This window comes from Callionymus lyra, chromosome 1 (assembly GCF_982586985.1).
Source record: "Callionymus lyra chromosome 1, fCalLyr1.hap1.1, whole genome shotgun sequence".
Lineage (NCBI taxonomy): Eukaryota > Metazoa > Chordata > Actinopteri > Syngnathiformes > Callionymidae > Callionymus > Callionymus lyra.
In genome coordinates this window covers 29080058-29106195 of record NC_141818.1, presented here as the reverse complement: position 1 = coordinate 29106195, position 26138 = coordinate 29080058, and the positions used below count along the sequence as shown (strand labels likewise).

General features: G+C 39.7%; 1 protein-coding gene across 5 annotated transcripts in view; it reads left to right on the top strand.

Annotated features, from left to right (window-relative positions):
• The window catches only part of LOC148088794 (uncharacterized), an 86259-nt gene that overhangs the window by 20057 nt on the left and 40064 nt on the right, over nt 1–26138 (top strand). For 2 of the 5 annotated variants that reach the window (XM_087800010.1, XM_087800039.1), the window contains exons 4-43: nt 2493–2591; nt 2674–2772; nt 3032–3217; nt 4061–4084; nt 4925–5023; nt 5784–5882; nt 5962–6060; nt 6131–6328; nt 6440–6538; nt 7037–7135; nt 7206–7304; nt 7394–7591; nt 7749–7847; nt 7918–8016; nt 9150–9347; nt 9430–9528; nt 10052–10150; nt 10215–10313; nt 10376–10474; nt 10547–10619; nt 11001–11127; nt 11195–11273; nt 11592–11695; nt 11974–12009; nt 12922–13146; nt 13276–13374; nt 13750–13904; nt 14543–14754; nt 14824–15031; nt 15099–15195; nt 15305–15533; nt 15631–15756; nt 15825–15947; nt 16020–16049; nt 16122–16143; nt 24677–24754; nt 24826–24957; nt 25094–25234; nt 25330–25540; nt 25623–25701. In XM_087800010.1, the coding sequence (XP_087656136.1) occupies nt 2493–2591; nt 2674–2772; nt 3032–3217; nt 4061–4084; nt 4925–5023; nt 5784–5882; nt 5962–6060; nt 6131–6328; nt 6440–6538; nt 7037–7135; nt 7206–7304; nt 7394–7591; nt 7749–7847; nt 7918–8016; nt 9150–9347; nt 9430–9528; nt 10052–10150; nt 10215–10313; nt 10376–10474; nt 10547–10619; nt 11001–11127; nt 11195–11273; nt 11592–11695; nt 11974–12009; nt 12922–13146; nt 13276–13374; nt 13750–13904; nt 14543–14754; nt 14824–15031; nt 15099–15195; nt 15305–15533; nt 15631–15756; nt 15825–15947; nt 16020–16049; nt 16122–16143; nt 24677–24754; nt 24826–24957; nt 25094–25234; nt 25330–25540; nt 25623–25701 (4776 nt within the window). Of the gene's footprint in view, nt 1–2492; nt 2592–2673; nt 2773–3031; nt 3218–4060; nt 4085–4437; nt 4492–4924; nt 5024–5783; nt 5883–5961; nt 6061–6130; nt 6329–6439; nt 6539–7036; nt 7136–7205; nt 7305–7393; nt 7592–7748; nt 7848–7917; nt 8017–9149; nt 9348–9429; nt 9529–10051; nt 10151–10214; nt 10314–10375; nt 10475–10546; nt 10620–11000; nt 11128–11194; nt 11274–11591; nt 11696–11973; nt 12010–12921; nt 13147–13275; nt 13375–13749; nt 13905–14542; nt 14755–14823; nt 15032–15098; nt 15196–15304; nt 15534–15630; nt 15757–15824; nt 15948–16019; nt 16050–16121; nt 16144–24676; nt 24755–24825; nt 24958–25093; nt 25235–25329; nt 25541–25622; nt 25702–26138 lie in introns of those variants that run through there. The other 3 variants (XM_087800029.1, XM_087800019.1, XM_087800047.1) reach the window with 3 other exon arrangements.

The window sequence follows — 26138 nt, the reverse complement described above, 5'->3', positions numbered from 1 at the left end:
AAAGTTGTACTGTGGGAGTCGTGACTTTGCAAAATACAACGAATAATCACAAAAAATGTAAAGAAAAAGAAAATGTTTTCAAAACAATGTCCAACAGAATCAAGATTAACCCTTTAATACTTAGTATCTGCGCTTTTCAAATGACTACAATTACTTAAAAACTTACTTAAAAACCTTCTGAAAGTTCCCAGCACTTGTGCAGTAGGACCATCCAAACTTGCATCAAGAGTTCCGCAGGCTTTTGGCGCAATCAAAACATTTCATAAAAACCTTTCTATAATTAGAGAAGATCAAGCTTAGCAAGTTGCTAAATGCACATAGCTGTGTTGCTGATTTCAGAGAATAAGAAGCCTGAGATGCAAATTGTAGTGTTTTTGTTGAAATCTTATTTAATTTCAGTAAGAAAGCTAGTTGCACAATTTTTCAGCATTGGTCTCACTCAAAACTGCAAAAAAAATTGCACTTAGTTGATTTGTCACATTTGCTTGTTGATGTTATTTCGTACTGTAACCGTTCAAATAAGCAAAAGTATCCAGATGACAAAGTCCAAGTGCACAAAAGAAGAGTAAGAGTCGACACAACCACACTGTAACTGCAGGGTGTAAAAGGAACTGCTTGTGTGTAAAGTAAGAATTAAGTGTTTTTATGTATGTTTATTTTTCATGTAAACAGTCATTACACAGTCAACAACTGACAAGAAAGTTGACTGTGTAATGACTCATGTCATTTGATTGAAGATTTGATAAAAACCATTGGCTGGTATAATTGATAAATGATCTTAAAGGGCATTCGCAATGTGGGACTTGTAATGTGATCTAACCAGCCGTTAAAAACAGAATAGTTGTAATAAAGGTCACACCGAGTTTGACTCACCCGTACAAACAGTGCTGTCCAAACGTTTTAGGCAGGTGTGAAAAAATGCTGTAAACTAAGAATGCTTTCAAAAATATAAATAATTATTGTTAATTTTTATCAATTTACAAAATTCAAAGTGAGCAAACAATCAATATCAAATCAACATTTGTTGTTACTACCCTTTGCCTTTAAACCAGCATCAAGTACTGTACATTTGCACAAAGTCAGGGTTTTTGTAGGATTTTGTGAAGTGTATGATCAACCAATTATACCAAACAGTTTCTAATGATCATCAATTTCACAAGTAGGTTGAAACACAGTCATTAAGTGAAAAGGATACAACTGTGTAGGAGCTTAAAACTGGGTGAGGAACAAACTCTGCTACCAAGCTGAGGTTGTGGAAGACAGTTTCATGTCACAGGTCATACATCATGGCAAGACTGAGCACAGCGACTAGACACAAGGTAGTTCTACTGCATCAGTAAGGTTTCTCCCAGACAAAGATTTCAAAGCAGACTCTGGTTTAAAGATGTTCAAGCTCTTTTGAAGAAGCACAAAGAAACAACGTTGAGGATTGTAGACGCAGTGGTCGGCCAAGGAAACTTAGTGCAGCAGATGAAAGATACATCAAGCTTATTTCCCTTTGGAATCGGATGATGTCCAGCCGTCCATCACCTCAGAACTGGCAGAAACCAGTGGGACCCAGGTACACCCATCTACTGTCCGGAGAAGTCTGGCCAGAAGTGGTCTTCATGGAAGAGTTGCAGCCAAAAAAACATTCCTCCAACATGTAAACAAGGCCAAGCGACTCAACTATGCACTAAAGCATAGGAACTGGTGCAGAAAAATGGCAGCAGGTGCTCTGGACTGATGAATCAAAATGTTAAATATTTGGCTGTAGCAGAAGGCAGTTTGTTCGTCGAAGGGCTGGAGAGCGTTACAATAATGACTACTGGCAACAGTGAAACATGGTGGAGGTTCTTGCAAGTTTGCGGCTGCATTTGTGCAAATGGAGTTGGAGATTTGGTCAGGATTAATGGTATCAATGCTGAGAAATACAGGCAGAAACTTATCCATCATGCATGGCCCAAAATGTATTCTGCAGCAGGACAACGACCCCAAGTGTACAGCCAATGTCATTAAGAAATATCTTCAGCGTAAAGAAGAAGAAGAAGTAGAAGAAGTCCACAGAGCCCTGATCTCAACATCATGGAGTCTGTCTTGGATTACATGAAGAGACAGAAGGATTTGAGAAAGCCTACATCTAGGGAAGATCTTTGGTCGGTTACAAGATGTTTGGAACAACCTACCAGCCGAGTTCCTCCAAAATTGTGTGCAAATGTACCAAGAAGAATTGATGCTGTTTTGAAGGCAAAGGGTGGTCACACCAAAAACTGATTTGATTTACATTTCTCTTCTGTTCATTAACTGCATTTTTTTAATTGTTGAAAATAAAATATTAACACTTCCATTTTTGAAATCATTCTTAGTTTATAGCATTTTGTCACACCTGCCTAAAACTGTTGCGCAGTACTTTATATTATTGCATTAAAACAGAGTCATCTAGACTTAGTCGATGGAGAACAGTGCCAAATAACATTATCTAAAGTTGCACTTCTGATGTCTTCCCTCTACAGAAAGGAAACACTGCTCTCCATATTGCTTCATTGGCCGGTCAGAAGGAAGTAGTGAAGCTGCTGGTGAAAAGAGGAGGAGATGTCAATTCTCAGTCGCAGGTTTGATTCTGTCACTAGTCATGGAACAAGTGTGAAAGATCCAGACGGCATGGGACAGTGAATTTTTCCATGTTTGTCGCAGAATGGCTTCACTCCGCTCTACATGGCAGCCCAAGAGAATCACCTGGAGGTTTGTCGCTACCTGCTGGAAAGTGATGGGAACCAAAGCATCGCCACAGAGGTAATATGGTTCAAAAGATGAATTTATTTCTGTGGGCTCAATTCAGTTACAGTATATAAGCAGATTTAATCAGTTTCACAAGTGCCTTCATTATGTTTAACATTGCAAAGAGTAGAAAGTTTATAATGGCTTATGGTATTTTACTTTCTTACTTCTCCTAGAAATATTTTTTAAGAAGAATTTTCTTCATGGCAAATAGCACTATTTTTTCCCTATTGTTTCTGTGTTTAACATTTTCCATTACCTTCTGCTTCTTCAGGACGGCTTCACTCCACTTGCAATTGCACTACAGCAGGGTCACAACTCCGTGGTCTCACTGTTACTGGAGCACGACACCAAAGGGAAAGTGCGTCTCCCAGCGCTGCACATCGCGGCACGCAAGGACGACACCAAGTCCGCGGCACTCCTGCTCCAGAACGACCACAACGCAGATGTCCAGTCCAAGGTAAGGCCGGAGCCCTGCAGTTAATCTTGAGCACTGAAGAGAAATAGGATATACACAAAAAAAAGAAAACATGTCATGTTGGAAACATGTGTAGAATAACAGAGAACAAGCATGTTAATCCATATAAATTCAATTAAATTTTCTTCAAAGTGTCTAATCATAACAAAGTTATCTCAGGACACTTAACAGTTTATAGTGGAGAAAGGAAAAACAGATCCAGCAACTAAATAATGAGTAAATCACAGTGTTGCGTTGGAGAGGAAAAACGTCCTTGTAGAAGACAGAAACTGGGGGGGGAGACTGATGGACGGAGAGAAGAATGAGGGAGGATACAGTGAGAGAAAAAGAGGAAAGTATAGAAGAGTCCATGGAGGTGCAGGAAAGAACTCTGGATCCCATGACGTGGTGGAGGTCCTGGATGAGCAGCAGCTCTTGAGGTGGAGCCCTGGAGCCGGTAGTTGGTTACACAGCAGAGGGGCTTAAAAACTGAAGGCCCTGGCTCCAAATCTACATATCAGACAGTTACATTTCCTGTATGGTTACATAAAGCTTTTTTGGGGACAATTTACTGAAAATTCAGAATAATTATATTTGACTTGATGATTGTTACAGCAGGATTGGTCTCATATGACAGTTAGTACTGCACATGAAACTTTTATAAGACAAAAAATGAAACCTGAATGCTGCCTCATGATAAACAAAGGTTGTGTGAAATGAAAACCAAAGACTGTGGTTAGCATCCTTTTTGTACTTTCCAGTTGTGTGTTTGTGTGTGTTGTTAACACCTTTTCCCTAACGACCCCAAACCCTGCTACTCCACTCTTTCCATGCAACCCAATTCAGATGATGGTCAATAGAACCACGGAGGTATACAAACCTACTTTATTTCCGGTCACACTTGACCACCCCTTGAGATTAGTCTCCTTAACCATTTCTTGCAGGACTCTTGCATGCAGATTGATTTATAAATGTGGATGCATGCAGCACTGTTTACACTCCAGCATGGCGTATAAAAACACTGTTATTACTAGTGAATCTTTAAAATAATAATTTATCTCACATTTATTTTGTATGTCCTTTTTTTAAATGATTAAAAATTGTAATATTATCCTATTTACGGCTGAAAAAAATGCTTTCTGTTTTGATTTCTTGTTCTTTAAGTGTCCTTGACTTGGTATGTCGTAGCATGTACAGTTTTCTTACTTGACGTTTGTTGATCTTTAAGTTAACTCTGCTTTTTAATCAAATTGCACCATGTCTATCAGAACGGGAAGGTAAGGAGTGAAACAGTCTATTAGCTTTTAGGTAGAACTCCATTTGTGCGTCAGCTGAAACATTTAGTGAGTAGATTTTGTGTATTTAATTTGACATCTTTATTTATTTTCTAAAATTCTTTGTTTGGAACGGCATCGACTGTCTCTCTGGTTTTAGTCAGCATGGTAGAAACACAAGGCTGCTGCATGCTCTTTATACAGGTGCACCTATTGCGGGATTTTTTTCCGTGCTTCTTCTTTTCTACACAGTTTTTTAATGCACTTCACTGGTTCTTGTACAATCATTTATCTTCTTTGAGAATGTCTCTTTACTTTGTTACCTTGTTTTTCTCATCAGCTCTTCCAGTTGTTTAAACTGCTTTTATATCAACAAAACTGCGTTTTTCATCATTAAAATATATGTATTAATATCGATGCTGTCTCTCTGAAACAGAGCGGCTTCACTCCGCTCCACATCGCGGCTCACTATGGGAACGTGAACGTCTCCACCCTGCTGCTCAACAGAGGTGCTGCTGTAGACTTCACAGCAAGGGTACGTTTTGTTGTTCACTTTTTCTAAAATACCTGCATAAGTAAGTAAGTAAGTAATAGTTATTTGTAAAGCGCCTTTCTAGACCAGGGTCACAAAGCAACAATCACAAACAATACACAGTTAAAATACAGTATATACTTTAAACGATCAAGACACATAAGACAGACACAGGAGTCCCAGTAAGTCAGGGAAAAGCCTTTGCAAAGAAGAATGTCTTAAGATAATTCTTGTGTTTATAAGCTTTTCTATGGAAGTATATGTGCCATCGGAATATTGAATGGTTGAATGAAACATTTTAATTTTTATTCAATTTATCTATTTTCAAAACAAAAATCTTATTTGAATCTTAATCTTCAAAAACTAACAAAAATACAATATATAAGTAAGTAAGTAAGTAAGTAAGTAATTTGTATTTATATAGCGCTTTTCCAGACCAGGGTCACAAAGCTGGTTTCATTTCAGTTCGGAATGGGATTTTAGAATCTGCAGCTATATCGCCTCCTGGTGGTAATGACTTGCATTGACCTCATAGACTTAAAATTGAATCAATATAGTTAATATTTTATATAAAAAAATGAAAAAAATAAAATAGATAATTAATTGGAGGCTAAGTCTTGGCAAAAAGTTTTTTTTAAAACAAAACATGATCTTGTTACAAGACATTCCAATGATTCTTTACAGATACACAATTGGTTCAAAATATATATAAATGATCTAAATTCTTTAAATAGTTTTTAACAAGATTATTTCTGACTTTCAGAATGGCATCACACCTCTTCACGTGGCCTCAAAGAGAGGAAACACCAATATGGGCGTCCTGCTTTTGGAAAGAGGCGCTCAGATTGACGCTAAAACCAGGGTGTGTATATTTTCAATTTATTTCCTCACTGATGTTAGAACAACTAAGAATAACTAAAGGCTGGCGTTGTGCTTCACAGGATGGACTCACGCCGCTGCACTGTGCTGCCAGAAGTGGACACGACCCTGCAGTAGAGCTGCTGCTGGAGAGAGGAGCACCGATCCTAGCCAGAACTAAGGTCTCCTCGTCTTATCAAATATTTTATAACGTGATAATAACATCATTTGTTAATGCTCTTTTTGATACAGAACGGACTGTCCCCACTTCATATGTCAGCCCAGGGAGACCATGTCGAGTGTGTGAAGTTTCTGCTGCAGCACAAAGCGCCTGTTGATGATGTCACACTGGACTACCTCACAGCCCTGCATGTTGCAGCTCACTGTGGTCACTACAGAGTCACTAAACTGCTGCTGGACAAAAAGGCCAACCCAAATGCTCGAGCACTGGTACGGTTTTGTGAGAAATTAACCAAGAACTCAAATGACAAACATCGTTTTAGTATTTCAAGTACAGCATATTCTTCTTCACCTAAATAGTGGCTTGTTTCTCTCCACCAGAACGGCTTCACTCCTCTCCATATTGCTTGCAAGAAGAACAGGGTGAAAGTGATGGAGCTGCTCATAAAATATGGGGCATCCATTCAGGCGATCACTGAGGTAAAATTCTATCAGGAATTTGGGAATGTTGAGGAAGATTCCTGTGATGAAAAGTGAAAAATGCAGCTAAAACAATGGAAATTGTAGGTTACCAGATTTTCCAGAATCATTCTCTATATTGATAGAGGTGGGGAACACCACAAACAGTTTGCCAGGGACACACAAATGGACAACCATTCAAGAATATGCTCAAGCCTATGAAAATAATATGAACATGACAATGAACGCTTTTTACTTACTTTAAAAAGTTTTAAAAAAAGGAATAATGAACTTAGTCAGGAACTCCCAGAACTATAGCTTGATTTTCCCTGTATTGTCCTACAAAATTACAAACAAAGCAAGAAAATCCTGTAATTCAACTAAAGCTTAGCACGAATCAAAAATAATGATTTAAACTTCTTCGCTTATAGTCTGCAAGGTTATAAGAAGGCAATGCCTTAATAAAACTGTATCTATTGTTGTTCATGGTTAAGTCTTTCCCTTGATATTCTGTTTCAGTCCGGTCTGACTCCCATCCATGTTTCTGCGTTCATGGGCCACCTCAACATTGTTCTTCTTCTGCTGCAAAATGGAGCGTCACCAGATGTCCGCAACATTGTGAGTATTTCTGATTTGTTTTATGATGAGGTTAATAATAATAGAGATTTCCCATCCAATCACCTCGCAGCGTGGAGAGACGGCTCTTCACATGGCGGCCCGGGCCGGTCAGATGGAAGTAGTCCGCTGTCTGCTGCGCAACGGAGCGTTGGTGGACGCCATGGCCCGGGTGAGTCATCATCTGAGCGTGTTTGTTATTCATGAATGTATTTTCAAACCTCTCACTATGTGGTTGCTGTGCTTTGACTGGACCGGCAGGAGGACCAGACACCCCTCCACATTGCGTCGCGTTTGGGCAAGACGGACATTGTCCAGCTGCTGCTTCAGCACATGGCCCATCCAGATGCTGCCACCACCAATGGCTACACCCCTCTGCATATATCCGCCAGGGAGGGTCAAGTGGAAACTGCTGCAATACTTCTGGAGGCTGGAGCTTCACACTCTATGGCCACTAAGGTGAGAGATGTGTGTAAAGAACAAACATTCATTTCTGTGTGGATTTCATCCATGCTGAGAGGAAGACGACAAACTGTTACTTTATACTTTTGCATACTTGTCATTAAATTATACATGAAAACTCTCGGCTTTATATAATTTTGATGTGATTTTACAGAAAGGATTCACTCCCTTACATGTAGCTGCTAAGTATGGAAGCCTTGATGTAGCAAAACTACTTCTGCAGCGTAAAGCTCTCCCTGATGATGCCGGCAAGGTGAACTATTCGAAGAGTGTTGATTAAACAATGAAGAAGTTGAAATGATGATTTTTAATTTCTGTGACAGAATGGCTTGACTCCACTCCATGTGGCAACTCACTACGATAACCAGGATGTTGCTCTGCTGCTGTTGGATAAAGGGGCTTCACCTCATGCCACAGCGAAGGTAGGATACTGTTTGCTTTGTATTTGTGATTCCATATGAGTCTTTGCTACAGGAATGTAATTTAAAAAACATAATGTTACATATGTCTTACATTCAAAGTCCAAACGTCATAGAAACATATCACTTGAAGGAACACAATCTATATCTCTAAAGGTCACTTGAGTCAGCTTGGTTCTCTCACGAGTGATACAAGTTGAAATGCTCGTGCGCAAACTACTTCCTTAATATTAGTTATTAATTAGTTAATATGCAAATTTTCTCTGTCTCTTTCCAAGGAATCCCTTTAACTAAATTAGAGCCCTGAAGCTCAAATATTGTTGTATAAATAACAAGTTACAGCCTTCTAAAAGGTTGTGAATTCTTAACAGTTTTGGGCCTTTTAGCATCTAGCAGCTTCTGTGTAATTTTAAATCTTTTAACTTTTTTTGCCCGCACCCTTTTAAGTTCAGTTCAGTTCAGACCATAACATATTTAAAGGGCAATTAATTGTGTCTTTTAATTGAAATATTTACATTTAAAAATGCCTTTATGCCCTGCCCAATGAAAACGCTTAGTTTTTCTGAAGATTTACTCTCGTATCCAACCAATGCCCTCTCTGCTGTGATTGGCCAAACCTCAAGGTTTGTCATCAAAGAGACTCGTTGTATTAACAAAGCAGGGTGTGATTAGAGCTGGCTGGAGGCTTATTACGTCATAATGGACTTTGCAGAAGGGGGAGAACTTTATAAAGTAATAACTTGAAAACAAAATCATGATGAGGGGCTTGGAGAGGAAGACTTTAACATTTGAAGATACTTGGGTTTTCACATTAGTTGCCCTTTAAAACTAAACCACATGGCCTTTTAATTTTCCTTCAAAGGTTGATTGGGCCTCATGATGCAGCATCAGTTGTTGGAGCTGAATCGTAGATGACACTTTCTACGTTATAAAAATTTGGCTCTGATCTAAAAACTCAATGAACCCTGACATCATATTTAAACTTAGAGTGCCATCTAGTAGCCTTTCAAAAAAATGATGACCCTGAATCATGATAAATAGCTACATGCATGGAGATTGATTTAAAAATGCATGATCATTTTAACATTTTCTAATATGTCAGATATGTGACCTGACTTGTTTTTCTTTATGCACAGAATGGCTACACTCCTCTTCACATTTCGGCCAAAAAGAACCAAACCAACATTGCGTTAGCACTGCTACAGTACGGAGCAGAGACTAACGTGCTGACGAAGCAGGGCGTCAGTCCGCTGCACCTGGCTGCTCAGGAAGGACACTCAGAGATGGCTACACTGCTGATGGGGAAAGGGGCTCACATCAACACAGCCACCAAGGTCACAAATCTACTCTGAACTTCAGAAGGATGTGACATTTAGACACGCTCATAGATCTGTGACCCTGCCTCTTGTGTGACAGAGCGGACTGACCCCTCTCCATCTTACTGCCCAAGAGGATCGAGTCAATGCAGCAGAAGTGTTGGCCAAAAATGATGCGAACCTGGACCAGCAAACCAAGGTTTATACATTTTTCTGTTTTCATTAGTGAAATTAGAATATCAGCATAGTGTGCTTTATTAACAGTCTGGCAAATGTCTATTTAAAATACTGCAGAATTTAGGTCACATGTCAAACGTATTCCTCGGAGAATAAGAACCATTCAATTACCAATGACCACTTAAAAAATCCAATACTAATTTAAAGTTTCCCAAAAACTTGATTACATTCTGTACATTACATGTTAATAGAGCTACTAACAATGTTAATAGAGATTGACAGCTAAGTATGTTGAAGAGACATTAGCTGTTAAAGATTCACTCATATGAGTCCATTTGTATATTTACATTATCAGGGCTTTAGAAAAATCTTAACCCTCAAAGGGTCGGTGTTTTTTGGTTCTTGTTAGTCAGTGAGAGCCTCAAAATTGACCCATGTCTTGTCTGAATAGTTGGCATATACATGGGTGGGTTTGAAGATCATGTTGGGAGTACTTCATGGAATAATTCATGGATGAATACCCTGAACTCTGTCTCCTCTCTTAGCTCGGATACACGCCTCTAATAGTGGCCTGTCACTATGGAAATGCCAAAATGGTCAACTTCCTGCTGAAACAAGGGGCCAGCGTCAATGCCAAGACCAAAGTACGATAACACTCGCGTTTCAGCATTCGGTGTCATTCAACTTCTTTTTGATATTTCACTCTAGAACGGATACACTCCACTGCACCAAGCTGCACAACAGGGGAACACACACATCATCAATGTGTTGCTGCAAAATGGGGCCAAACCCAACACGACCACAATGGTGATGAAGGATCCTGAATAGAATATCTACACAGCATGGATCTAACAGTCTTGTCTTATTAGAACGGGAACACTGCTCTGTCGATCGCCAGGCGTCTTGGCTACATCTCGGTGGTGGACACATTGAAAGTTGTCACTGAAGAAGTCATAACCACAACGACGGTGAGCTACTTTTACTGCCACCCTTGACCAGTTTAACAAAAAAGTCCTTTCCATTATTTTCTTCTTTTACAGACGGTCACAGAAAAACACAAGCTGAACGTCCCTGAGACGATGACAGAGATGCTTGATGTTTCGGATGATGAAGGTGAGTCACATCATGTGGATTATAAAGACAGTCAATTCAAACTGCACTGGAAAATGTATGGGATTTGGGGACTCAAAGATTTTTGTTCTGTAGCAATGAATTGTGACGATGAATCTCTTCCTGACCTGTCAGTGCATCTGGAAGGTATTCAAAGTGGGACGTCCAGCTCAGTTTGCTGTGAACTCACCAAAAATATCCAGTGTTACAGTTTCTAACTAAACCCAGAGGATTTCAGATTGTCTCCCTCCCTGTGTGGTTTAATATTGAGAGATGTGTGCTGGTCTAACAAGTGATGCATGTTGGATAAGATGCAGATTTTTACAGGAGCAGAGCTAATTTGTTTTGGATAAGGAGGTTAAATCCCGGCCCTCTGTTGAGCAGGTGAGGACACAATGACCGGAGACGGCGGAGAGTATCTTCGAGCAGAGGATCTCAGAGAACTCGGAGATGATTCTCTCCCAGGACATTACTTGGACAGTTTCAGCTACATGAGCCACAACCTGGACAGGTAGGAATCCGAAGACACTAATTTCCAGAGCATGCAGTGGCATCTAACTCACTGACTTCACTGGCAGGCCGCAGCTGACGCCGATTCACCAGAGCTTTCATCAGAGGGATGGAGTTTTCATTGAGGACATGATTTCAAGCCACCAGGTGAAGACAACAACCATGATGTGGTCTGATATTCTTTTAGAGGAGTAGAAGTAGAAAAACAAAGCCAGAGTAGTGGTGATAAACATTGGTGTTTATTTTTATACATGTGATGATGATATACATTTACATGTGAACATCAGATTATTAAACTACCTCTCCACCTGCTGGTGAAAACATGTATTGCACCTTTTTCATCAACGAAATTCGTATCATCAAATCAGTAACTTTTTCCTTTCATTAAGAATTGAGAAATTCAAAGTTTCTTTTGTTATATTTTGGTCTTCACTTTTACGCCTGCCTATTGTGCCTTCTCTGCAGGTGTCAGTGTTGTCCAAGGAGAATGACAAGGACTCGTACCGTCTGAGCTGGGGTGCTGAGCACCTTGATAACGTGATGTTATCCTCCAGTTTGCTGCACTCTGGGTAAAAATACGCACATAAGCTGCATAGTGGAAGTCACGTATCATGCAGTTTGAAAATGAAGTAAAAGGTTCCTTCAAGGCCGTGATCACTGCATAACCATGAGGGCCATCACTGATTCTTATTTGTTTTTCCTATATTTATTTTCCTCACCTTTCTAATGTCTCTTTTCTTTCATCAGTGTTGCTCATTTTTCTCACCTGTGTTCCTTTAATTTTGACTCTCTATTGTTGCTTCTCTGTGCACTCTGTGACGTGTGACCGTTGTTGCTCTGCTTCTAGCCGCTCCTCTCCTTGCCTAGACCATGACAACAGCAGGTGAATCTTATATTTTGAATTGTTCCTTGCTCTGTGTCAGTGCTTCTCAACCATTGCTACCCGGAGCAAACAAGTTCAATAGTGCATTCTGGAAACAATACCTTCTGACTACATGCATGAGCGCATGCTTACGTTTTAGTTATGCATACCTTCAAAAAGGTTAGCAATCTGGTGTCTCTATGGCCTTTATAAAACATATTTGGCTTCTCCTTTTTTACACATTGTGCACTCTGGCTTGCTGCAAATATGAATACCCATTGATTAAATGCTTGACTAACAAACACATTTATTGCTGTTAATCAATTCAATTCAACTGTAACCTACATACAAATAGACAACAGTAACATCACATAAAAAAGTAAAATAGAGATATACCTTAATGAAGCACACAAAAGATAGCAAAAAAATAAATATAAAAATGGAATTGGGTGTGATATATATAATTGCATTAAATATGGTTATGTCCATTTGTTATATACATTATACATTTAATTTCTCTTTTCCACCAGCTCTTTCTATCAAACCCTCAGTTTCCATATTTTAACCATTGATTCATTTTAAAGGGCTTACAATCTTTAATCAGCCAAAATGAGCCGTTGAGACTTTATGAGTATTTTACATGTGTAGCTCCAGTATATAGTTATTTGCATTTTTCAAGGAGAGATTATTTTTGCGGTGTAGATCTCAAAATGTGTTAAAAAATATGTTTTTGCCGGGTCTGGCATTTTGTTCTGCTTGGTTTGCAACAAAAAACTTTAAAAGTTGGAATTTAAACCAAAAACAGTCTTGCAGAGGAATGACTTGAATGGCAGTATGTTTTGGATCTGTGCTTGTTGGCTGCAGCATCGAGCCATCTCAAATGTAGCCCCTCAAAGTGCTGGATCATAAAACTGTATCTTGATTACTCCGCAGCTTCCTGGTCAGCTTCATGGTGGATGCCCGGGGCGGTTCCATGCGTGGCTGCCGACACAATGGTCTGAGGATCATTGTGCCGCCAAGGAAGTGTTCAGCACCCACGAGGGTCACATGCAGGCTGGTGAAGAGGCACCGCCTGGCCTCCATGCCCCCCATGGTAGAAGGGGAGGGTCTGGCTGGGCGCATTATAGAAGTAGGACCTACAGGTGCCCAGTTTCTCGGGTGAGTTTGATTCAATTCAATTGTCTGTGTGGTTGTCTGCCTGTGTGTGTGTAGGGAGCGAGTATGCTGTGAGTGTCCTGTGTGTTCATACTTTCTTCTTGCTCCTCCTCTGTGCTGCGTATGGATCAGTAAGCTCCACCTTCCCACAGCTCCCCCTCCTCTGAATGAGGGTGAGAGTTTGGTCAGTCGCATCCTGCAGTTGGGTCCACCTGGAACCAAGTTCCTTGGGTATGACCACAATTGGGAAGATACTTTGATTTGAGGGAACTTTTTTCCCTCTGTTAGCCCCAATTCCCATGAAAACCCATTTTTTTCCCAAACATCTTTGGTTGTTTCTTTTCTGTTTAACCAAATAAATTTTATCATTTATGTTTCTCCTGCATTCTTCATCAAACCCCAGTTCACATGTTTGGAATTTACGTTCTATTTCTGTTAATGTTTTGTTTTTTGATGCATTAAGAACGTCCTTTACATGTTTTTTTTGTGTCCCTTTATTTTTAAATCAGCCATGTATCATGTATCATATAGTAGCAAAGAATGTCATGCCTTTGATTAATTCTGATATGTTTTTGTTTTTGTGCAATTTACCTGAACCCCGCTCAGACCAGTGATTGTGGAGATCCCTCATTTTGCTGCTCTGCGAGGCACAGAGAGAGAGTTGGTGATCTTGAGAAGTGAAACAGGGGAAAACTGGAGGGAGCACCACTGTGAATACACAGAAGAAGAACTCAACCTGATCCTTAATGGGATGGACGAAAGTAAGTCTTTGAAATTACGGTTACCCTAACCCTAACCCTAACCCTAACCCAGCAGAGAAGTTGAGCGCGTGTATGACAGCTAGACACGCGTTTATGACATGTTGAACGCACTTGTATCACTGGTTGAGCGCACAGCAGAGTGATTTTGAGTGTACAACAACAAAGACACACTTGCTCAAAACGGTGGCAGTAATATCACTTTGTAGAAGTCCGCCATGATATGACGTAAGTCGTAAATCCTACACCTTGATGACACAATGACGTAATCCCGCCCACGGTGTGTCGGCTCAGTTGACACAGAGTCATTAAAGTGTTTGTTTACCCACCAGGTAATGTTCATATATAAGGCGATCTGGATTATAAGGCGCAATGTCGTTTTTTGAGAAAATTAAAGGCTTTTAAGTGCGCCTTATAGTGCGGAAAATACGGTATATATTATAATAATTTTGCAAAATACAATAAAATACACTATATTCTAATGAAAAGAACAATTTGGTTCAATATTAAGTCCAAGTTAAGCACTAATAGGCATTAAATAAGGTAAAATAAGTGACCACGGCCTTCCACCAAGGGTGATGCTCCATTCAGCTATGGTCGGGTTCAAACAAGGCTGGAATCTCTTTTGTTTTGTTTTCCAGAACTAGACTCTCCCGAGGAGCTTGAAAGAAAAAGAATATGTAGAATCATCACCAGAGACTTCCCACAGTACTTTGCTGTGGTGTCGAGAATAAAGCAGGACAGTCACCTGATAGGTCCAGAGGGTGGCGTTCTCAGTAGCACACTGGTACCTCAGGTTCAGGCTGTTTTCCCAGAGGGAGCCCTCACTAAGAAGATCAGAGTCGGGCTACAGGTACATGGGCATGAAAACTCCTCTGTCAGCCTGATTCGAATATGTTTACACTGATCTGTTCTGTTCCAGGCTCAGCCCATTGAAGCTGACGTGGTGAGGAAAATTCTCGGCAACAAGGCCACGTTCAGCCCGATTGTCACCTTAGAACCAAGACGAAGGAAGTTCCACAAACCGATCACCATGACCATCCCAATCCCTAAGAGCTGCAACAATGAAGGACCAAACTCAGTGTACAGTGGCGAGACGCCCACTTTACGTTTGCTCTGCAGCATCACAGGTATGTTCAGTGTCAACACTGCTGAAACTGCTTCAAAACAACACTTAATACTAATGTTGAATCACAGGTGGAACCACACCAGCTCAGTGGGAGGACATCACCGGCTCGACACCTTTGACTTTTGTCAATCAGTGTGTCTCCTTCACCACAAATGTGTCTGCAAGGTATAACATTTTCATAAAATCTACAACTTTAATTAAAGGCAGTTATGGTTACAGTAAAGAAGAGTTTTTGCAAGACTTCTTACCATTATTCCTCATTCTTTTTCTTTAGGTTTTGGCTGATTGACTGCAGACAGGTTCAAGACTCTGTCAGCTTTGGCTCCCAGCTCTACAGAGAAATCATCTGCGTCCCATACATGGCCAAGTTTGTCATTTTTGCCAAAACCCTTGATCCCATTGAGGCCCGACTGCGTTGCTTTTGCATGACGGATGATAAAATGGACAAGACTCTGGAGCAGCAGGAGAACTTCACAGAAGTTGCCCGCAGTCGGGACGTGGAGGTGATGAAATGCTATGTGTCTGTCAGAATTTGGAGGCATGAAGGAAATAATAGCAATAATAAATAATGAATTATGTTATTTCTTATTTACAATACAGGTCTTGGAGGGAAAGCCAATATTTGCAGACTGCTTCGGAAATCTAGTGCCTCTTACAAAAAGTGGACAACATCACGTGTTTAGCTTCTTTGCCTTCAAAGAAAATAGACTTGCCCTTTTTATTAAGGTATGCTCATACAAGTTAACTTTTTTATTAAGAAACATGATTTTGAACATCCATATTTGTCTGAATAGATTCGTGACACGGCACAGGAGCCATGCGGCCGCCTGTCCTTCACTAAAGAGCCACGCACATACCGCAGTCTTAACCACAACGCCATCTGCAACCTTAACATAACCCTGCCGACATACTCAAAGGTAGGAAATCGCCTCTTAATATTTATCGTGTTTTCAATTATTTATCATAACTCTTTGTCATTCCCTTTCCAGGATTCTGATTCAGAAGATGTTGATGACGAGGTAATTAGCATTCTGTAAATGTAACGTAATTGTTTAAGTTCAGTTTGGATCTAATTGCCTTTTTTTTTGTAGAGCGAGAAAAGTGACAAGAAATGTAAGTTGAACTACGTTTTCAAGGTTTAGTTAATTTTAAAGTGTGGTCTGATTTATTATATACCTTAGCATAGTGCTGTTGCTAAAAAGTGTTATCTATGATCTGATGTCAAAACTATTCATAAACTATTTCTTTAGTCACATTAACATTATGCATGTGTTGTAATGGCTGATGTTTACTGCAACCCTCTTCTTTAAAACCCCTATAAACTTTCTTCAACTTTCTTATTTCACAATTTCTGATTCCTTTGTTTGCATGGACTTTTATTAATCTACTAATATCACATTCACAACATTTTAATTCTATTGTTCCAAATTGACCGAAGCCAGTGCTTAATCTTTTTATGTTTTTTTATTTATTTTTCAAAACGAGTATAAAGATTTGGTTTTAATGTAAGACAAGATACACAATTCTCTCTTTTAGAAATACTTTTTATTTACATGTATTTATTTATTTTTGTCAAATCTTTTAGTAATCTATCAAATATATGTGCTGTTTCATTTGAAGATTTATTTAAAGTGCAGACATGACGTTCCATGTCTGCATCAATCTTGAGATAATATCTGTCACCTCACCCTCCTCTATGTTTCTTTGTTACTCCCGCCAAGGTGGTTAAATTCTGTCCAGCATAAATGTAAAACCTGTTATGCTTGTCAAATATTTGGGTTGGTTTTGGATGGTTTTGGTTGTCTGGCTCCTGGAAAGCGTTTTATGAATTTGTCTTACATGGCTTATTTTCGCTAAAGCCTCATGTGCCTTGCTCCAGAAGTAGAATACAATTAACAGCTTACAATGAAATCAATTAAACTCAACATTAACTTAAATGTGTTTTTACTGTTTAATCGAAAAAACATGTTGATGAGTACATTCATGTCGAAATTTGGGGAAAGCCTTGGTCCACCTTGTGTTATAGTGGTTGTGTCAGTGGCATTAGTTTTGCTTTGTCTCAAAACAATTGTTAAATCGCAGCGGTTTCGTACATTTGATTGGATGCTTTGTTTTTTATAAAGTCATGTGGCATGACCTCCTTGGCGGAAGTTTGTCTGAGTGCTTTTCTAGTTTACATCTGTGAAACAGTTCTTCTCAATCTGGCAGCATATATGTTTTTTTGATTTTGCTTGTCCTTGTGGCTATCGTTGCTCTATCACTTCCCGTGAAATATTTTCTGGATGCCATTTTTTACCATCTTTTGGTCTTTTCTTCAAGACTTTTTCATCCCTCTTTTTTCCTTACTCTCTGAACTGAAGATGGAATGTAATGGCATTGTTTTGATCACAATTTTCTGATCTCTCCTCCCCCACTTCATTTGTCCCTGATGTTTTGTACCCTTTTGTTTGCAAAACATTTTTGAACCATAGACGATGAATCTGAATCAATGGACACATTCTCACTGAAAACAAATCAACTTCTTGACCCTGCAATACTTGCCAGTCCGGACCTTCTCTCAGACATGTCTGACATTAGAGGTTCTCATAGTTTAGCTGTGGAACAACTAGATCGCTTTCTGACTGAAGAGAGACCTGCAAATAGAGGGTTTCAAGAAGACAGAACAGTGGCCAGGACGGATCATGACTATGAGATGTTTGGAAAACTCAAAGCGAATCAACGGATGGATGGAAATAAAGAAGAATTGCTGCAGAATCATAAAGGAAATACTTGCTATTCAGAGTCACAGCCAGGCAAACAATTAGTAGACGACATCACCTTCAACAGCGAGAGCGTTTCTTTAAGAACAACTATCCAAGTTACTGAAGCATCATCAGTCACCGCACACACCGCACAGGACATTAAGGAGCAATTGGAAGTTGTTAATCTGTCCCAAGGTGATGACTTGGTTCAAGCTAACGGTAGTAAGGTGAACAATGATGGAAAACGTCCTCCAGATATCAAGAAACCTATCAGGAAAAAACTAAGGGACAGACAGCGCTCTGGTTGTAGTAGCTCAGAAGGAGAAATGGAAAGGGTGAGCTCACAGGAGTCTTTAGATGGTGACTTTTTACTTCAGGAGGCAAGTGTTGAGTCCGCCGATCCCCCAGTGTCTCCTCTTATCATTGAGACTTCCATTGGGTCCATTAAGGACAGAGTCAAAGCTTTGCAGACCAAAGTTGAAGAGGAGACGACACAAAGAGATATCCACATGTCTATTCAACAAACGCCAAGAAAGGAGGACGACATGCCGGAGCTGCCCCAAGTTCTCAAATCCCCCAAATCTCCCAGATCACAAACCGAACGTTTGGAGGAGACAATGTCAGTAAAAGAGCTAATGAAAGCTTTCCAGACTGGTCAGGACCCGTCCAAGCACAAATCAGGACTCTTTGAACACAAAACGATGGCTTCATCTGTGTCAACTGAAATACTTAGTGGATCTAAAACAATACAAACTGAAGACCAGACTGTCACACCAAGACATGACCTGAACGAGCAAACTACTTGTAGCAGCACTGATTCAGCAGATCATGTAACAGAAGGCATTTTAAAGGAAACAATTGCAGATTGTTCACAAATAGAAAAGACAGTTACATTCTCCGATACTGTGGAATGCTATGATGGAAGTGTCAATCCGTACATAGAAGAACTAGAGATATCTGAGAAAGAAACAATGTCAGTGAAGGAACTAATGAAAACATTTCAAACTGGCCAAGACCCTTCTAAAATTAAGGCTGGGCTGTTTGAACACAAATCTCTACACACTGTAGAAAAAGAAAAATTATTTGACGAAGTTTATGCAAAATCCGATGCAAACATTACTTCAAAAATTGATGTCAAAGATGTAGAAGTTGAAACACTGAAGCCAGTGACTTCTCTTGGCTCAGTTTCAGACATGGCAGATCCAATTTATCGTACAAGTGAACAGGCGACTAAAAAGGCCATCAGCATGCATTTAGAGAAACCTGCCTCAAGCAGCGACAAAGGTTTATCTGAAGATCTACAGATCAGCCCTGATCGAAGGCCTTCTGAAGACTTCAGTGCAGACATAAAAGAGGAGCTAGAAGAAAGTCCAGAGTACCAGATGTTTAAACAAAAAGATGAGGTCACAAATGCAAGCAGTCAGATGGAGTCATCTGAAGTCGAACAAGTCGACGAAGACTCTAATGAAAATAACAAATTAAGGTTGAGACATTTCACTGAAGACTCATCTGCTGTGGAGGGTCGAGAGGACAAAAACACAGATCTTAATATTTCTGAATATGAAAGCCCGACAGACCCAGAAAAAAGACAATACGATGATAGGCAAGCAGCAGTCCAACAGATGGATGATGAAATATATTCTCATACAACACCAAATATGACTGAAGTGCACGTTGAGACATGGAGAGAGGACATACAAACAGTTACAATAATCTCTGATGAACAAGAGTCATTGAGATTGCATGATAAAACTGAGCTGGTTGACGCTGTAATAGAGCCAGTTTGTCAGGAAACTCAGTTAAACCGAAAGACCAACATAGAGAAATACGCAACACAAAAAGACGTAACCGGTATGATCTCCCTATTAAACACACAATGGGATCAATGTGTCAACACCAAGCCAGGCATAGTAGGTCAACAACCGGAAGAATCTGTCGTTGAAGAGAAATTTGAAGAAATCATTTTGCCCAAGAAAAAAGATCCTGCATCGATGGTAGATATAAGTTGTCAAGAGGACAAAAATACAGATCTTAACATTTCTGAATATGAAAGCCCGACGGACCCAGAAAAAAGACAATACGATGATAGGCAAGCAGCAGTCCAACAGATGGATGATGAAATATATTCTCATACAACACCAAATATGACTGAAGTGCACGTTGAGACATGGAGAGAGGACATACAAACAGTTACAATAATCTCTGATGAACAAGAGTCATTGAGTCTGCATGATAAACCCAAGCTTGTTGAAGCTGTAATCGAGCCAGTTTGTCATGAAACTCAGTTAAACAGAAAGACCAACATAGAGAAATACGCGACACAAAAAGACGTAACCAGTATGATCTCCCTATTAAACACACAATGGGACCAGTGTGTCAACACCAAGCCAGGCATAGTAGGTCAACAACCGAAAGAATCTGTCGTTGAAGAGAAATTTGAAGAAATCATTTTGCCCAAGAAAAAAGAACCTGCATCGATGGTAGATATAAGTTGTCAAGAGGACAAAAATGCACATCTTAAAATTTCTGAATATGAAAGCCCGACGGACCCAGAAAAAAGACAATACGATGATAGGCAAGCAGCAGTCCAACAGATGGATGATGAAATATATTCTCATACAACACCAAATATGTCTGAAGTGCACGTTGAGACATGGAGAGAGGACATACAAACAGTTACAACAATATCTGATGAACAAGAGTCATTGAGTCTGCATGATAAACCCAAGCTTGTTGAAGCTGTAATAGAGCCAGTTTGTCATGAAACTCAGTTAAACAGAAAGACCAACATAGAGACATACGCGACACAAAAAGACGTAACCGGTATGATCTCCCTATTAAACACACAATGGGATCAATGTGTCAACACCAAGTCAGGCATAGTAGGTCAACAAGCGGAAGAATCTGTCGTTGAAGAGAAATTTGAAGAAATCATTTTGCCCAAGAAAACAAATCCTGCATCGATGGTAGATATAAGTTGTCAAGAGGACAAAAATACACATCTTAAAATTTCTGAATATGAAAGCCCGACGGATCCAGAAAAAAGACAATACGATGATAGGCAAGCAGCAGTCCAACAGATGGATGATGAAATATATTCTCATACAACACCAAAAATGTCTGAAGTGCACTTTGAGACATGGAGAGAGGACGTACAAACAGTTACAACAATCTCTGATGAACAAGAGTCATTGAGTCTGCATGATAAACCTGAGCTGGTTGACGCTGTAATAGAGCCAGTTTGTCATGAAACTCAGTTAAACAGAAAGACCAACATAGAGAAATACGCAACACAAAACGATGTAACCGGTATGATCTCCCTATTAAACACACAATGGGACCAGTGTGTCAAAACCAAGCCAGGCATAGTAGGTCAACAACCGGAAGAATCTGTCGTTGAAAAGAAATTTGAAGAAATCATTTTGCCCAAGAAAAAAGATCCTGTTACCCACAGAATGGAAGAGGATGACCCAATGCACGATGAACAGCCTGTGGAGGTAGAAAAGCATTTGGAAATTGAACACCCAGACAGTGAACTGCCAGACAAATCAACACCTAAACGAGTTGAAGAACAACAGTTACTTTCAAATGCTTCTTCTGATTTTGTTCAGTCAACACAGGAGGAGGAAGACCGGTTTGATGAACAAATCACGACAGAGTTTGGTAGCATCACTGAAGAATTGTTGCCTGCATTTAAGGATGAAAAAGATGTGAGTGAGGAGTTCTTAAATGAAGATCTTACATTCCCTTGGCACAATATTCAAGCCGGTGCAAAACACCAGGAGACAACCGTGAAGCCTCAGTCGAAGGAGCAAAACGAGGACAAATGTCAAGAAGTTGACACTACACCTATTGCTCAATTTGCCATATCTGAGAGTAGACAAGCTGTGATAGTTACTGATACAGACAACACTGTTGAATGTATAGACGAGACTCAAGAAATTGAACTGGAAACACCGTTCCAACAGGTTTTCATTGATAGGAAGTCAAACAAGCAACATTCCACGGGTGAGAAAGATATGTCCGGTTTGTTATCCCTTCTTTCAAGTGATTTGGACACGTGTATTGAAGAAGATACCAGGAGAAGAGAAATCCAACCAAAAGAGGATGAGAAAAATATTGAAACCCAAATAAAGGCAGCTGAGCTGCCATTCCATCAGGTTCGCATCGAGAAAAAGAATGACGATAGGCAACCTCAGACAGAAGGGAATGATACAGGAATAACTTCATGGCTCCATAATGACTTGGAAAAATGTTTAGCAGCAAATTATATAGCAGAAAGCGAGGAGAGTAAAATTGATGACAACATAAATGAAGATAAACAAATATACGCCACTGAGAAAGAATCTCCCCAATATTCTCCCGAGAAAATTTCTGAAAGCCTTACCCATACAGTAGTCTTTGAGTCTGAAGATATTTCACTAAACACTATGAAACTACATTTCCAAACAGAGGATTTCTCAGAGACACCAGGAAGGTTGTCCACTTTTAAGCGTCCAACTGATTTTGGTAGCCAAAAAATGGGACCATTTGAAGAACCAAATGATGAATCCTGCCAATTGGACTCACTTGAAGCAAGTCCTGTCATGGAGGATAGATCTTCAGACAAGTCCCCTGACTCTATTGAAGCTAGTCCGACCAGGGTTTCCTCTTGTCAAGACTCACTTGAGGGAAGTCCTACTCAAGAGGCAGGGGTTGAATTTCAGATGCCAGCCAAGGCAGCTGTGTATGAAGATTACGCTTCTCAGTTGAAAGCTTGTTTTGCATATGAGGCTGATATTAGTGAGCCTATTGCACATATGAAATCTGAAAGCAAGTCAGATGATGATGAAAGTGAAGAGGATTCTATTGGTAAGCAGTTCACACCTGAAGAAAAGATGTTCAAAATGGCGGCAAAAATCAAAATGTTTGATGAGATGGAGCAGGATGCTCAAGCAAGGACAGATTACAAATATGGTGTATCAGAAGATTTGCTTGATGAACCCGAACAACATGAAAAAAGTGTGGTGTTTAGTTCTGCAGATAGTGGAGCTGATGATTATGGGATGGCAAGACTGGACTCAGAGTCTCTGCCTCATAAAATCGACAATTACCTGAAAATTAGAAGTGAACACAATATTGAAATACAGACAGGAAGTGAAGAGGTTGTTGTTCACAATGAAAATGTAGTTTACGATAGTAGTGTAACTAGTCTATATACTTTTGTGTCCCATCAAAGCACGATGAAGCATGATGCTGACGATATAAAGGAAAACACTGACCACGATGAAGGTATTAAATCACCTTATGAGACTGTTGCATCTCCACTAGATGTTGAAAGCCATTCAACAAGAGTTTCAGAAATATCAGTCAATTCACCAGTGGGTGCACTTACCACAGAGTCATTTCACTTTGAAAATGGTAAGATGTTTGAAATGACTCGAGGCGGAGCTATTGATATGTCAAGGAGAAGCTTTGATGAAGAGAGGGAAGAGTTTTTTAACTTGGAAGAAAACGTAGATGAAGATCTGATTCCAGCCAATGTGGGAAATGAAACAAACTCTATGACGTTGGAAATTAATGATGGACTTGAAAAAACAAGCCCTCATCAATCATTGCGCACCCCAAGTCCCGAAGCAGAAGGTCTTTCTCCCACAACAAGTTTTAATGCCTCAAAAAGCGACAAGCCTCTAAATGATGCCAAGCTCAGCAGTTCCATTGTGGTTGAAACTGTTTCTCCTACTGCTGAAGAGAGTGACATTGAGAATCTTGGATTAGGCTATCTTAACTCAACCATCGCCGATTTGCAGTTGGAGACAGTCACAAATGAATCCACATCCTTAAAGATGAGTGACGTTTCCTCTGACTCCTCTTGTGATGAGGACGAAGAAGACCAATGCTCGGTTATTGAAATCTCTATTTCGGGAGTGAAGGCTCCACATTCAACTTTCAAAAACAAGAAAATGGAGCAGTCGAAAGCACTGTCACAGAAACCAGACGATCTTGAGGAAGCACTAAGAATGTCTAAACCAGATCGCAGGACCATTTCTGAAGCAGATGTGTTCACAAGTGAGCCAGCATTTAAAGACCGCAGATCTTATTCTGATAGTGCCCAACAACAACTGACATCTGTCTCCTCCATCCAAATACCTAAAGCTCCAGTATCTGAAACTCTGGATGTTCAAATTCACTCTTCAATGGACACTGATGAAGGAAGCACTTCCAGTCACAAAAGCCCCAATTCAGCCATATTTACATATGACATTCCTGCTGCACATAGTTCTGATTCAGATGAAAATCTTGCAAGCATCCAACCGTCTTCTGGTAGAGAGGAAGTGTTTGAAACAAGACCTGCTTGGGATGATACAGTTGTAACTCAGATGCAGGAAATCGTCGATGAACCTACTGCAGAGTACTTGCGAGGTATGGAGTCACAAAATTGTATTATAGTAGTAGTTGCCCTGGTCCAGGATTATCAGGACTCTTTTTGTTTCTTTATTTCATCTGTTAAACATAGTAGTCATAATGTATTTTCTGTTGGTGTGAATCATTTTTTGAGTTCCTATTGATTTCTGTTCCTTCTTTGCATTGATGGTTTTCATGTTATCATGTGTTGCTTTCCATCAGTTTGTCTAATGTGTTTATTAAATCTCAAGATTGAAAAGCCATGTCAGTTTGTTGTGTATCAAACTAGATTATACTATTTTGATAAATACTAACAGCTTAAAAAATCTACAGCTGCAATACAACTAACACCGGAACTAATGCTGCTATTAAGATGCCTGCAAAATATACTACATGGTTTTAAGAATATTCTTCAGCATTACAAAGTTTATTTTCAGTTACTATCTCTAGATTACAGCAAGAAGTACAAAAATAATTCATAAATAACAATACATTGTTATGCTCTCGTGATTTTTCTTTAGTGGATTGGCAGGATGACCCTGATAGGAAAGAGGAGACGTTAGCCATAATTGCGGATCTACTTGGCTTCAGCTGGACCGGTTAGTCAATTTACATTTCCCTGTATAAATTATAGTCTAATCTACTTGTTTTCATTATATTACTCACTCAGAGCTGGCACGGGAGCTGGAATTTAATGAAGAAGATATTCAGTTGGTTAGATCGGAAAACCCCAATTCCCTCCAAGAACAGAGCCACGCCTTGCTGAAGCGGTGGGTTGAACAGGAAGGCAAACATGCAACAGGTAAACTGTGTTCTTGACTCACTATTATTAACTTTAATTTATTATTGTTTAAGATAAATGGACTAGATGGTGCAACATTGTTTTCTAATATTTTCAATTGTTTGACTTTTATTCCATATTTCATTTGTTTCCAAAGAGGATTGCCTGATCAAAAGACTGACCAAGATAAACAGGATGGACATTGTTCATCTTATTGAGACACAAATGAACAAGTCTTTGCAAGACCAAACTTCAAGAACGTACGCAGAGATAGAGAAGACACTAGATCAAAGTGAAGGTAATCACTTTTTCTTATTCCTTTTTTGTTGCAAAACAGTGCTTCGTGACCTTTTGTTGATTTTTTTTTTTGGAAACATTTATGGGATTTTTCAGTCTCAGTGACCCTCTCATTAGTGCAAGAGGATACAGAAAGCCCCAGAGTGGTGAGAATGGTCGAGTCGGACCGCCGGCCACCTCCAGCTGTTTCTGAAGAAGACCTTTCAGTGGCTTCACTCCTGGATATACCTTCCTGGGCGGAGCCTGGTTGTCAAACTCACTCTGAAAGCATGCATTGTGATCTCTTAGAGGAGCTTGAGATCCCAAGGTGAAGAAATACATATACTTTAATTTAATAAATATATGTATACATTTATAATTGATCATTGAGATATTTTTCTGTGAAATAGGGAGCTGAATCCCAATCTCTGGACCTCAGAGGACACAATTACTCAGGAGCATGCAAGTTTTCACAACTTGGATGAACAAGTAAGTAAGGCTTCTGGCTCTAAAGATGCTGAACTGGGGACTTCACTGCCAAAGTTGTATTGCACCAATTACAAAGTTAAAGATGAAGAAAGTTCCTGCAATTTGGAAATACGGTTCTACACTTCTATGGGAGGTATTCAAGGCCAACTCGAAGATGAAATGGGTCACACTGCACTTGTGAAAAGCAGTGAAGAGAAGGTCCGAAAAATGCTGACTTCCCCTTCACCAGTATGTATTACAGACTTTAATGTGAGCCTTTCGGAGTCAGAACAGGCTGAGACTGATTTCAATTACCTTGAAGAGGAGTTTGACAATATTTTAAACCTTGATTGTGAAGCCATTACTGAAAAAGTAGATCAAGAACTAAGTGTGACCAGCGCATTGTTCCCGTTACCTGATGATCCTCAAATAATTTTGGGAATGACTCAAGAAGACAA